This window comes from Rhipicephalus microplus, chromosome 1 (genome assembly GCF_043290135.1).
Source record: "Rhipicephalus microplus isolate Deutch F79 chromosome 1, USDA_Rmic, whole genome shotgun sequence".
Taxonomy (NCBI): domain Eukaryota; kingdom Metazoa; phylum Arthropoda; class Arachnida; order Ixodida; family Ixodidae; genus Rhipicephalus; species Rhipicephalus microplus.
This window is the reverse complement of record NC_134700.1, coordinates 206,215,422-206,230,331: the sequence shown is the minus strand read 5'-3', so window position 1 is coordinate 206,230,331 and position 14,910 is coordinate 206,215,422. Positions and strand designations below refer to the sequence as shown.

At 47.6% G+C, this 14,910-nt stretch overlaps 1 protein-coding gene across 13 annotated transcripts in view; it reads right to left on the bottom strand.

Annotated features, from left to right (window-relative positions):
* The window catches only part of EndoA (SH3 domain containing GRB2 like, endophilin-A), a 114,946-nt gene that overhangs the window by 29,367 nt on the left and 70,669 nt on the right, over positions 1–14,910 (bottom strand). For all 13 annotated transcript variants that reach the window (XM_075890882.1, XM_075890886.1, XM_075890914.1 and 10 more), the window contains exon 3: positions 4,350–4,466. In XM_075890882.1, the coding sequence (XP_075746997.1) occupies positions 4,350–4,394 (45 nt within the window). In that variant the 5' untranslated portion in view covers positions 4,395–4,466. The remainder of the gene's footprint in view (positions 1–4,349; positions 4,467–14,910) is intronic.

Genomic DNA, 14,910 nt, shown 5'->3' with positions numbered 1-14,910 from the left:
GTTCCCGATGGTCAATATGTCCTCCTTCCTCTCGCCGACGTCCTCTTGAGCCGCAACATTGCCATTCCCCATACGCTTGTGACTGTTACTGACAATTGTACCTCGCTTCCACTTCTCAATTTCAGCTTGTGCCCTCAAGTGCTTCCTCGTGGCATGTTCTTGGCCAGCGTATCTAATGCTGACGAATTCGAAATAGCAGCGCTCACCACCGAGATTGATTTACTTCAGTCTCCAGTAGCGAACAGCACCTGTTCTCGGCCAGATCGTTTCTCGAAGATGATTGCACCCGACCTCAACCCTGCGCAAGCCAATGACATCCATCGCCTTCTCGCGTCATATACCGACATTTTTTCTTTCGACGACAGACCTCTAGGGCAAACATCCACTGTTCAGCACCGTATAAATACTGGTGACGCCAGTCCTATTCGCCGACGCCCCTATCGTGTCTCCCCCACTGAGCGTAGAGTTATCCAAGCAGAAGTGGACAAAATGCTCAACAAAGGTGTCATAGAACCATCAAGTAGTCCTTGGGCCTCCCCTGTCGTCCTTGTGAAGAAAAAAGATGGTACCTGGCGCTTCTGCGTTGACTATCGCCACCTAAACAAGATCACACGAAAAGACGTGTACCCGCTACCACGCATCGATGACGCGTTGGACTGCCTACACGGGGCTACATACTTCTCGTCTATAGATCTCCGGTCCGGCTACTGGCAGATTTCTGTCGATGAAATGGACCGCGAGAAGACGGCCTTCATTACACCAGATGGTTTATACCAGTTTAAGGTCATGCCTTTTGGACTATGTAACGCCCCTGCCACATTCGAACGAATGATGGACTCTCTCCTGCGTGGTTACAAGTGGTCTACTTGTCTTTGTTACCTAGACGATGTGATAGTCTTTTCATCTACTTTCGATAGCCACCTGACCCGTCTCGCTGCAATTCTCGCAGTCTTCAGAACAGCTGGGCTACAACTCAATTCCAAGAAGTGTCAATTTGGTCACCGTCAGATTGCCATTCTGGGCCATATTGTAAACGCCGATGGTGTCCAACCAGATCCCGAAAAGATCCGCGTCGTCCGTAGCTTTCCAGTGCCCCGTTCTACATCCGACGTCCGTAGCTTCGTCGGCTTATGTTCCTACTTTCGCCGTTTTGTGAAAAACTTCGCTGACGTTGCCCGGCCACTGACAGATTTGCTGAAGAAGGATACCACATTCTCATGGGGCCCTGAGCAGGCTCAAGCGTTCGCCGCTCTCATCGGCTACCTAACTACGCCCCCCATACTTGCCCACTTTAATCCTTCTGCTGCCACAGAGGTTCGCACCGACGCCAGTGGCCACGGTATCGGCGCAGTTCTCGCTCAGCGGCACCACGGTAGACAGTGCGTGATAGCTTACGCCAGTCGCCTGCTTTCTCCCCAGGAGATGAATTATTCCATCACCGAGAGAGAGTGTCTAGCTTTAGTTTGGGCCGTCGCCAAGTTTCGGCCATATTTATATGGTCGCATTTTCACTGTCGTTACGGACCACCACGCCCTCTGTTGGCTGACTTCTCTGAAGGACCCGACTGGACGTCTGGCTCGCTGGGCTCTGAGGCTTCAGGAATTTTCGTTTAGCGTCAGCTACAAGTCTGGCCGTTTGCACAAGGACGCAGACTGTCTTTCTCGATATCCGGTAGATCCTCCTGATCCCGTTGCGCCTGACCTGGAGAGCAGAGTAATGGCGTTTACAGACGTCAGCGATATGCGCATCGAACAACGACGGGATGAGTCATTGCGCACTATCATCGACGCCATCCAGTCTGACAGCCATGACGCTGAATCCCGTATGTTCGTGCTGCATGACGGCATCCTCTACCGCCGCAACGTCACCACTGAAGGCCCTGAGCTTCTGCTTGTCATCCCTCGTCATCTACGGCCTGCCATACTTCAACAACTTCACGACGCACCAACAGCGGGACACCTCGGCGTTTCCCGCACATACGACCGCGTGCGACGTCGATTTTTCTGGCCTGGATTGTACCGCAGCGTACGTCGATATGTCGCCACTTGCGACCTCTGCCAGCGCCGGAAAAGACCTTCTTTGCTGCCAGCTGGATATCTTCACCCAATTGAAGTCCCCTCTGAACCATTTCATCGCGTGGGACTCGACCTTCTTGGCCCTTTTCCGACGACGACACTAGGAAATAAATGGATTGCCGTCGCCACAGATTATGCGACCCGTTACGCGATAACAAAGGCCATGCCAACCAGTTGCGCCACTGACGTCGCGGATTTTCTTCTTCATGACGTCATCTTACACCATGGTGCACCCCGACAGCTGCTTACGGACCGCGGCCGCTCTTTCCTGTCCAAAGTTGTCGATGACCTCCTTCGATCGTGTGCTACAGCCCATAAGCTATCTACCGCCTACCACCCACAAACTAATGGCCTAACTGAACGTCTCAACCGCACGCTCACAGAGATGCTTTCGATGTACGTCTCCGATGATCATCGAGACTGGGATACAACGTTGGCCTATGTGACCTTCGCATATAACTCCTCTCGACATGACACTGCGGGATTCTCGCCTTTTTATCTTCTATATGGTCGCGACCCCATATTGCCATTTGAAACCACCTTGCCTCTCGTGCCATCTCCTTCCGAGTACGCGCGCGAAGCCATTGATCGCGCTCACATGGCTCGTCAAGTTGCCCAGTCTCGCCTCACCAGGTCACAGGATATGCAAAAAGCCCGCTACGACCACCGGCATCGAAATATAACGTTTGCCCCAGGTGACCACGTGCTCCTCTGGTCACCGTGTCGCCGTGTAGGTCTCTCCGAAAAACTTTTGTCCCGATACGCCGGACCCTACCTAGTCTTACGTCAAGTTAGCGACGTAACCTACGAGATAGCGCCATTGCACTCCAATACGTCACCAAGTTCGTCACTAGTTGACATTGTCCATGTTTCGCGCTTGAAACCCTACTTCTGTCGCACTTCTCCGGACTCTCGCCGAGACGGCGCTCCAACGACCGGGGGTCCTGCTACGGAGAGGAAGAAAAGGAAGAGGTGCGACTGACAGGCGCGCGACTGGGCCAATCAGCCATTGTGTCTCTTGCCTGTAGTTTTTACTCTGCAAATACATCTCGCTCAGAAGCAACCAACCTCGTAACAATATGAACAGTCATTAGCATTAGAGCACAAAATACGTGTGCGGCAGACACGCGCGCATATCACTTTCCAAGGCACAGACACTTTTCAAAGCAGAGTAAGAAAAAAATATAATGATAGTAGCGGCGGTTGCTGAAATAAAATACTTGCATTTGATATCACTATTTATATGAGAATACGTTACACCTTCGTAAAAAAAACGTAATTAAATTAAGCAGATAACCACTCCCGTATGCTCAAGTTTTATGGGAGCTGCACAGGGATCATGTGTCACGTACAAATGCTTTATTATACAGAAGGGGAACGGGGAGGTGGGGGGTGGAGGGGGGACGGAGGGGAGAAAAGAACATGTGCTATTTCGCCCTTTGTGGCTTTTACCTGCACACCGAATAAAAGCTCGGCATGAAATAACTTCTTTTGCTCAAAACCGATCAAAACGTCAAAACTATATTGATAGTAGCGGCGGTTGCTGAAATAAAATACTTGCATTTGATATCACTATTTATATGAGAATACGTTACACCTTTCTAAAAAAAACGTAATTAAATTAAGCAGATAACCACTCCCGTATGCTCAAGTTTTATGGGAGCTGCACAGGGATCATGTGTCACGTACAAATGCTTTATTATACAGAAGGGGAACGGGGAGGTGGGGGTGGAGTGGAGACGGAGGGGAGAAAAGAACATGTGCTATTTCGCCCTTTGTGACTTTTACCTGCACACCGAATAAAAGCTCGGCATAAAATAACTTCTTTTGCTCAAAACCGATCAAAACGTCAAAACTATATTACCCTTTACATGAGAAGCGCGGCCGAGCATTGTTCTTTATTTCTCTTCTTTTTCCTCTTTTTTTCCCTATACTAAGAATCACTAATCAGCTGCTCGAGACCGAAAATTACACTGCGGTTACCAGCCATTTTTTTTTTCCAGTTTCCTTTCCCTCCTTTCGCACATATTTCCTCAAATAAGCAATTAGCCACTCACAATGTATACGAATTCAATTTTTTTCGTTGGTTTTACAAAACTAAGAAAGCACCAGTTTCGGCCGAGTGCATGTGTTACACTGAAAGATCGGAACAATATGAAGCGCGAACATACGAGATATCCATCCAATCGAGATTACAATGAGCACGCCTAATCTATACGTTAAGTGTTTGAGAGAAATGCGCGCACCTCGGACTACAATGAAATAGATACTCGCCTGATTGGCTTTGTTGATCTGCTTCTTGAGCCCCGCGAACGCCATAGCTTGAGAGTTGCCGTGGGATGGCTGTCACCGCACGTCCACTGCCCCTGCTCACCAGATACCCGCCACTTTCTGGAATAAAGAAAAACGAGAGAGAGAGAGAGAGTGGATGAATACATAAAATGTACACTGAAAAAACAAAAAAAATCTGTGAGCGGTGCAATCTTTCAAAGTAGATACCCTTCGATTAAATTCCAGAATTTTTTTTCTTTTACATTTCACGACGGCATCAGATATTTGAATTTCACAGTACGTATAAAATTTGCAAACTTCCGACTTCTTTAGAATACAACGCAATCCTTGTACACACTTCAAAAGAAAAAAGAAAAAAAAAAAGGTTCGTGAAGGCGCCCGTCGAGCTCGATGACGTACGTCACTGCTAAAGCCTTTCGGTTTACATCGCATGCCTTTCATATGGCGGAATGTTTTTAAGACGGTAGTCTTTCTCGGGATACTTCAACGCCAACATTTTGGCCTGATTGTCTATTTGCTGGTGTCCAACGATATCCCCTTGCTCAACGCGCACCCATCTTGATCTGGTGGCTGCCTTCATACCTGTGAACACTGCCAATCAAAAAAAGCAAATTTTGCGCATACTTGAGGTGCAACATCAATACATAAGTGTTAGAGAGTGTGTCTTATTATCTAGAAAATGCATAGATACGCAATTAGAAAGACCGAAGTGTTTATTACGCTGCGTTGACAATGCGACGCTACGAAAGAAAATGCGGGTGTTTTGTGCGCTTCACTAAAAAAATTAGAGGGCTTCAACTAAAACTAAAGCCTTAAAACGAACCGGCGCTGCCACCTATACCAGTGGCTCTGCGTTCTAAAAAAACTTTTTTTCGTTTCTTCACATTGCTGCCAGATGGCGTCCGTATCTCACGCAGCGTATCCAGACAGAAGACTATCGTCTTTGGACGTCCTTTGCAGTGCAACATGCAGATACGGGGCCATTTCATGTTTTTTTTTTCTTTTATCGATCACTATCTTCAAGTGCGAACACTATGGTATGGTACTGTAAGCCGATTTTACTCATACAGCTGTCTCGTTTTGTTTTGTTTTTTTTATTAAGTGTCAATGTTGGTATTGTGTCGGAAATGTCATGAGACTATAAATGTATTTGCCAGCTATGTACCAGCCTCAGTGTGTGAATACAATGAGTACATTCGAACCACGACTTGTCACAGACCTTGCAAGAGCACCCTAATTCCCACGCCAGAACTAATTTGCAAAAGCTGGGTATGGCACGTCCAGTAGAAGCGCAGACATTTCATCCCTCGCATACTCAGCTCGCACTATGGCTGCGCGAACTGTCTCTGTCGCTGGGCGTAGCACGGAGTGTTAAGCAACGCATGAAAAAAAAAAGCGTAGAGTTTTTTGCGGGTACCCGACGTTTTACCTCGAGCTCGCGCTGCCGGCAAACTCGGCTTCGCTCTTTCGAGCTACCCTTTCTTTTATCTAGCATCAAAATGGGTACAATAGAAAGCAATTTTCCATCGCAAGAAAGAAAACTCGGGCGATCGCTGGACGCGAATTTCGTCTTTCAAATGCTGCTTCACAGCAATAATCTGCACGTATTCGTAAAGTAACAGCTGAGGAAAACATTTGTGAGCCCCCCCAAATGCAAAATCTATCATCGCGTGCACAAGCGTCGCCAAAAGTAGGTACATGTACGAGCATGTGAGGCAGGAGAGAGTAGAGATTCAAAACACGCCTAATGTTCTGTTGGTATGAATATATTAGACGCACCACATACCCACATACACGAATGCACCATCGCCGTAGAGTAAAATGTTATAAGTACAAAAAAAAAAAACACTGCAATGTGAGATCGCACAACGCGAGTTACCGGAACACTTCATTCAACGAAGCATTTCCGGCTCCTCCTGCCCTTGCGTGGGGGGGGGGGGGGGGGGATAAATTTTAATGATACCAAACGGCAGAGTAAACGGTGGAGAGAACAGAGAAAGACCAGGCGCTGACTTAAAATTGAAGCTTTAGTACGCATATAGATCACGAAAGGATGTGGGGGAGTGTACAAAAGTGACAGGGTTTCTGTTAATAATTCTATGTAGTGTTCCTTGGGGAGAGCGCTACTGGAGAGCCACGCTGGACGGGAGAAATGTTGGCGGATTGGTCTGTTAGAGTTGAGGCCCCCTGGGTCCCTATCTAGATTTAGTGGAATCCGCACGGAACACAAAACAAAACAAAATGAAAACCCTTCAGCCTTCTATGGGACAGTAGAAGAATTGATGAGGATTGAAGCATTTTGAAGCATGATGTTGCTGTGGCCATACCTTATGTAACGGGCTGGTTTGCCTTGACTCCGGCCAAAGATAGTGAGCAAAAATATATATATATATATATAAGAAAGAATTCAAAAACGAAATAATGAAACCCCACGCGCACTCTATATATAAAGTGGCAGAAAAAATGACCGCAAGAAAATTGAAGTACACTTTGTAAGTTCCAAAGTGTGTTCGGCGAAAGCCCATGGTCATTTGACTGACTATGTCATACCTTTTTTTCTTCTGTTTTTTAACTCTCTCAGGAGTCACATGATTGGTGAGTGAGACGTTCCAGGGGGAGAAGCCACAGTTGGAACCGTTCCAGGGCACGGACGGAGGGACGGGCGTACGCGAGTATAAGACGTTAGAGGCTTCCGAATTGATAAGGGTGGAGGAACAGAACAGTGCTCGGGCTTCAAACTGGGCACCTGCGTTCCGAAGGCAGACATCTTAACACCTAAGCTATCCAGACCAAGCTTGCAAAACGTGAATACATCTGAACGAAACGAATGCCTCGAAGAGCAACTTGTGTAACAAAGACCGACGAATAAAACAGCAACGGAAATGCCAACGGCGCAAACGGGCACCTCGGCGTGACCGCGAAAATTATTAATACAATAAGCGATCCTAGCGCCTTCATGTTTTCATAGCAGACGGCTTAATATTTTCCCTAAAAATGCATTTCCAGTAACGAATTTTCAACGTTTAGAAGTGAAGTCGTTTTTGAGAGAACAGGCGCAAGCTTGGTCTTCGTAAGCTGGCTTTCCCATATTGAGTATTGCAGTGAAGCCCACTCGTAACCTGTATGGCGGCGCCATTGTTAATGTGTCGCGGCAGATTGCTCGCAGTCGATGTTCCCAACGACCTTTGATACGAAACTGCCGTGCGCTGTTCGGCCTTTGTGTCGCGTGGTATACAGCTGACCATGCACCTTCATAAAGTGTAACGGCTAAAGTTTTCTCAAAATTATTCGCGAGAAAAAAGATGCCTTATCTACCCTTCTTTAAATTTTCACGCGAGAGCTGTGGTGACGCTACCTACGTCAGTTTTAAGAGGTCTTTAGAAAGCAATGCACTTTTGTTTCTAATAATAAAAAAAATACCGCAGTATAGAAATAGAAGCCGTCCAAATATATGATCTTGCAAAATTGCAAATGGGAGTCACCACTTCTCCCCCCCCCCCTCTTTCTTTTTTTTTTTTTGCGTTCTCTGGTTTGCTTTGGATTCATTATACTTAGGCTTCATCACATTGCACGTAACAAAGAAACGAGGCTATTTTCTCTTCTCTCGCACAGATACGGGCAAAATTATGCCTTTCGTAGAAGCTGCCTCCCTGTACATTGCTGGGTGCCGAGGTGTAAGCATGGGCGTTCTCACCAGCTACTATAGAGGTACCGGAGGTAGTCGAATAAAGAATCTCAATTAACAACCTGCACCATATCCATGAACCAGTAAATGCTCGACGGAACTCAGTCCATTTCCACTCATAGAGGCGCACTATACTGTTGTCACGGCAACACAGGCCAAACCACGCGCCGCTGCGTTAAGCCCATAAGGCACGAGCCTAAAGAAAATCCGGGTGTGCGCGACCCTAAATTGGCGCGAAGTATATGCCGGAATCAGCAGGGGTTAGTGGGTTTGCATATTATGCAAATCGCAGCGCATTAAACGAAGGTATAACAGCGGAAATGACCCTGTATGTCTCGTTTCTGTGGCCTTCCCTCGTATTATGCGCTGCGATCGACCTAAATCACGCGAAAGCTTTGCCTACGGATTATCAGGCACTGAAGTTGTTGGAAACCTACTTCGAAAATCCGCATCGAAATAGTACCTGATACTTTACGAGTCACGCGGCTTAGAGGGACACTGAAGTCAAACAACAATTTACGTCATAGTGAAAACGCAATGTATGACAACATCTAAAACGACAATATTACCAACAACAGTGCCCTAATTACCGAGAAATTAAGGTAAGTGCGCAAGAACACACGCGCCGCAGTAGGACATTTTAGAAATGATCCCGATGACGTCAGGCTGACCGCCATCAATTAATCACTAGTAATCAATCTAGGTACACTAAATAAAAAAAAAAAACCTTCCGTGCATCAATAGACGCAATAAAATGCTGATCGTTCGTTTCTGTTTGATTCACGGAAAAAAGAACCGCCGGATGTTACTATGGGGAATGGCACAAGTGATTCAGAACTTCAATTTTCTCGTATAGTTAGACTGGACAGGTGGTGCCATCTAGCGGGGCGAAGTTGAACCAAAAACGACTGCAATCTCGGAGTCAATGGCGGGAAATTGATCAACGGCTATTGTTGCTGCTGTGGCTGCTGCTGCTTTAGGTCAGCTGCTACTGGCGCAGTAAAGCCGGGCAACGTTGTGCACGGCAACAGTGACGTGAGTCGGCCGGGTCGGTCCGCTTCTTGAGGCGGGTAACTTGAAGTGCGCTAACCCGATGCGGACCACTAAAACGTGACTTTATTTCAAAATAGGCCCTTCCTTGGCACAAAAGTAACATTACGAGGTTTCTGGACCGCTATTTCAACAACCAACATCGACATAATAGCTGTATTTAGTGTCCCTTTAAGCCGGAAAATTCAAACGAAAACACTTTGATACGGCAGACTTCTGCCGCGATTATAGCATGGCTGTTGAAGTCACTTAGCGAGACTCACTGATTACTATAGAGTGCAGATCCTCCCATTTACAAACAATATAGAATAGTACGGGCGATTTATCAGTGTCACAACGGTTTCTAGGCGGCACTGACGTTTGCAACTTGGAAGCGCCTCTATAGAAGTCGATAGGGGCGGCGCCAGGATTTTTTCTTAGGCGTTTTGTTTTGATTATGGTTGTTCTTGTGCGGACAAAGAACGGGGGGGGGGGGGGGGCGGGGGGTGCGGATCAGACAAAAATTCCTCTCCCTCTCCGTGCCTCCAGCTGATTCCGCTCTTGGAAGTTGACATAATCGAGTAGCGCGAATCGCTCGCGATGGCGCGAAATAAAAAAAAAGGCGCATCTGCTCGTGACGTCACAGCACCATGCGATACGGCGAGTCAGCCGTCGTTGCACGTGCACAACACATCGCACAAAACCTCGAGAGATCTGACGTGTAGCGGAAGAGGAGGCAGAAAGGGAGGGGGTTGAACGCAATTAGCGAGGGCCTCCACGCCCAACTGCGTCTCGCTTCCAATCAGCCGCGGACGGCCGCCGGCAGCGTAGTACACAAGGCGCCCCCAGTGTCCCCGCGGACGATAGTTAAAGCGCGAGAACAAAACGACGACACAGAGACAAGAAGGACACGAAAGACACGACACGTTTTGTTCTCGCGCTTTAACTATCGTCATGCCATACCAACTAGCCCAAGCTGCCACCCTTCTAAGTCCCCGCGGAGTTTCTCCTCTCTAGGAAGGCCCGAACGCAGCAGACACACGACCGTTGTCGGGGCTGAAACGTTGCGCCGCCGTCGACGGCTGCCGAATGAATTCCCCACGAAGGAAGACGCCGGAACCCTCGAACGACGAGAGTGCATACACCCAGTAGCGGATCTATACGAAACCCCGCTTTGTATCTTCGAGAATAACAGTACAATTAAAAGAAAAGCGATCGCATGGTGTTCAATAAGTACCTAATAAAACGCAGTAGTGTATAATATTATAACATCGTGAAGACGAAACATATGTAACGATGAAAGAAAAAAATTGCTAGAATATAATGCCAGCTATACTGCAAGACTTTCCTTTCAAAGTTATCCGCGGCAGTTAACTGTACTATCATCATTGGTTATTAAGTATATGCTGCCCGGCTACTGCCACATTCTGCGTACTTCGATTACGCCCAGCGGAAGCAAGTAGGTTTCACCCACGGTGTAAGTTTCACCGCAGCACTCGAGGCACGAATTCAAAGCACGTGCAGTAACCTCACTTTAGAGAGACAATATCAACCAGTCGGATCTCTGTGTTCACCCATCCTTTCACTCAGAAATGAAGGATAAGGGCGGGTACAAAGACACACACACACACACGCACACACGCACACGCACACGCACACACACACACACACACACACACACACACACACACACACACACACACACACACACACACACACATACACACACACTCACACACACACACCACAAGCATGGCAGTGTTGCAGTCGTTTTTCGAGTCTCGTGGACAGCAGAAACTTCAGCAGCACCTTTGTCGTTTTGTGGTTGGAAGGTCAAATTCTCTAGCAATCCAAAATGGACTGCTTCGAAAGCGGCCGGTCATCGAGCCGTGCAATGAATTTAGCGCCTGTTCCGTCGTGTACTACGGGACCCATTTTCGCACAGTTTTCAATAGCGTATCTGTGTGTCTTCGTACCAACCCTTAACCAGCGCACTCAAGTTACATTGTTTGAATTGACATGCATGTGGAAATTGCCTTATCACATTAACTATATACTACACTGCATAGTAACTGAATGCGCCTGGTCTACAAAATGGCGACTGTGCCTTAGTTCGACAGCAACCCAGCGCAGTATTCGTCTGTTTGCCGAGTACACCGTGCATCGAATCAATTTTTTCCTACTATTCCTGTGCAATGAACAGAGGCAGCGCGTGAAAGCTCTAACCAAGAATGTAGGGACGCCCAAGATGGCGGCGGCTTCTCCTTCAAATGGTCCAGAAGAAGCATGGCGTGTGCCTTTACGCTCTCGAAAGGCGGCGCCGAAGAAAGAGGCCAGCGTGCAGCCAACAGATTATTTTCTTTTCCCATTTCTCCGAAATGCACACCGCCTATCGACAAGTTTTTTTCCCCGTCCCTCTCCTTTCTTTGCACACCCTCCCATCAATTGCGAAAAAGCCAAGCAAAAAGGCAAAAAAGTTTCAACTTCCCGCAAAGCCACCACAGAGGCGCTAATTATTCACCGAGTGAAGTCCACTAATCACGCCTTTGATTATTCAGGCCCCGGGATTAAATTAGGCAGGACACGCCCTGGCCCACCAAGGAGCTCTGGCGGGGGCAGCGAGCAAAAAGTGCACAAGCGAAAGGTGGCTGGTAAAAGAAAGAAAGGAAGAAAATAAATAAAATGGGTACGTACAATAACACGGCACCAAAGAGGGGCACCGAGACACCGTACCGCAGCATAGACGTCATTTTCTGATCCGCAATTCGGTATGCCATCAATAGCACTCCCCGCAAGGATTTTCTCAAGTTTCATTACGGTCAAGTCAAGGCTAATTTTACACGTCGGTTATATTGCAGAACTAACTACTGCCGTTTAGGTGAAATGGTGAAATCGTTCAAGCCAGGAGTACACGCCCAGTTCAGTCGATCGAATATGTGTTACTACGTACAGTCTGCACGCGGACCGAAATGCGACAATTTAGCTCGCAGTATTTCCCGCGTTAACTAGTTTTCACCACCTTCAGTTCGCGGGGTATCGGCACAATTTCGACCCGGACATTTACATCAAAGCCGACCTTTAGCGGCCGGTTTCATATACTATAGCGACGTGGCGCGGTGTGCTTGAGAAGTTACGCAGACCATCGTTGTACTGAAAGTTTTAATGCGCGTGCGTGTGTGTGTGTGTTTGTGTGCGTGGTGTGTGTTTGTGCGCTGTGTTTGTGCGGTGTACTTGTGTGCGGTGTGCGTGGTGTGTGTGTGCGTGTGTGTGTGTGTGTGTGTGTGTGTGTGTGTGTGTGTGTCTGTGTGTGTGCTTACGCGTACGCAAATCTGAGAGCACCACTTCCGCAATGGTTGGTATCACTTCATGAATCCCGTAAGAAATTACAGATGTCTACAAACTTAACACCACACAACTGGACTCCAGCAACTAGCAAGCATGTCAGAGAGTACAGGTAGACGTATACTCTATATGCATAGTGCCTACAATATATATTCGAGGCTCTATATAGTATACGAAAGGGACTCGGAGAGTACAGAAGGTGTCAAGCCTTTATAGCTCAGTCGTCATAAATGAACACCTTTTTAAAGACGATAGTCTTTCTTACGACCTTCGACGCAAAAATGTTGGTCTGTCTGTCTATTTCTCTATCTGTACATTTGTCTGTCCACCCTTAAACGTACCCTAAACGGTATCAAAGTGGACAAACGATATACCAAACGGCCGACACCATCCGCAGCGCCCACCAATATTTCTTAAGGTTCAGCGTTCATAATTGTGCGATTGTCAATTGAAAAGCAATTACTGCGCATATCTGAGGCACTATAACAACACGTCAATAATATGTATGTGTATTTTTTTAGTATAAAAGGCAAACATAAGTAATTCTAAGGACCGTAGCGCTTATCACGTTGCGCTGACCATGCAGCGCTTGCAAGAAAAGGCAAGTGTTTCCAACGCTTTGCTAAGGTGGTGGCACCTACCCGTCAGCTTGCGTTCTACACCTTATATCACCTCAGAGACGGGTGCGCACGCCGCGCGCTTTATTTTCCAGGATAACTGCCAGGTAGCGTTTATGTCTCACGTGTGACGTGACTTGATGCCCTCGTTTTTTTTTTAAACCAATACACATGACTGCTAAAACTGCCGGCAGTTATTCAATTCACGCTTTTATCTGTAATACAACAGCGGTGCGTAACCAAGAGAGAATCGGAAGACTGCAAGTCTACAAGGGCTACAGCAGAAGGCGAAGTCCAGTGCCAACGTTTCAACAGGGACGTTTGTCTTCATCAAGACGGCACAGCCCGCCTGCGCCTCGGGCACAGTACACGCAACCGCGGAATTTGTGTTTTTATAGAAAACCTAAAAAAAAAAAAACCCGAAGAGAGAGAAAACCGCACACGAAGCTGTATATACACCAATGACTAGAGCAAAAGAAAAATAAGCGGACTGCTCCCCTCACGTATTACATTTTTCTTCTATTTCCGTGAAGTAAGTTAAGAAAACGAACGGGAGCCCGACGACTGACGTTTGTTGGCGTTAAGAAAGGAAGGCAACGGAGTGTCAAAAGTGGGGAGGGGGGTAGCGGAAGCAGAGCACTGCCACGCACCGTCGCCAAGGTCGCGGACCCTCGAAATACTCGCCGCGAACCTTCGGGCTCCTAGGACTTCGAACAAACATACAATACACACACCAGGAGACCCGGTCTCGAGCACTGAACGGCTTGCATCCCTCTTCGCCCGTCTGGCGTCTTTCTTGGCGGCGACGGCAGCGTCAGCGGGCGACGGCGGTAGCAGACAACAGCAGTATAGCAGGCATGAGCGTCGGCAGGAGGTGGGCGCAAATGGTGTACTCTACCCTCGCCCCTTCACACAAGGCACACCAGCACTGCCTCCCCCACCAGAATGCAACACGGGTTTGCACCCCTAGAGTCAACATGCCGCTCATGACCCATAACAGCAGACGAAAACAGGAGTAGACTACGCTATATCAACGCATGCATTCAGTATGGACGCATGCACGATGAGTGACGTCGCGAGCGAGGGCGCGTCACACGGTGAACAACGAAAATGTAAAGGCTTAGCGACACGACTTGCGCGAACAAATGTGTTCAAATGGAGCCCAAGGACGGCAGGATAGACATGCGCCGGTTGTACACGGTGGTGCATAGACGCAACGTGACGCCTCTGTGGCACGTGTGGTGGAGGGACACGTTTTTGTCAAGCTCACCGGAAAGACCGAACAGAATAGACAATTTTAGTCGGGCGTCCGCGACACATTCGTGGAAAGCAGGTCATCCATTAGAGATGGCGGGCAGCTTGCGTCCGACAAATGCTATCCGTTAATGTAAAAACGAAAACATGGATGCGGACATGAATGCATCACCGATTGACAATTCAACAAGTCATGCCCCGCCTAATATTGAATGACCATATTATTGTGTTTTCGCTCACAAAAGAGGTTACTATTAACGAGCACGATAGTTGCGTCTCACTCTTCGAGTCGAGAGACCAAAGGCAGTTTTGACAACGATGTACTCGGAAGCTTATATTTTGAAAATATAGTTACGCAATGAAAAGCAAGATAATCCTCACACGTTCTTCAGACAACTGCCATGCATGGACATTAGCACAAATCGACAATCAGATCGGCGCTTTAATTGGCCCAACACGTCCGCGACCGCCGTCACTGAATACAGTTCACACTGAAAGAAGCTGTTGCTAACAGCAACAAAAAGAAATAAAAAAAGAAAGCGTGATCATGTTCTCAATAATAGCTGTTCTGTTGGTGAACAACTCTTTGGTGTACTCGTGGAAAAATAACAAGAAG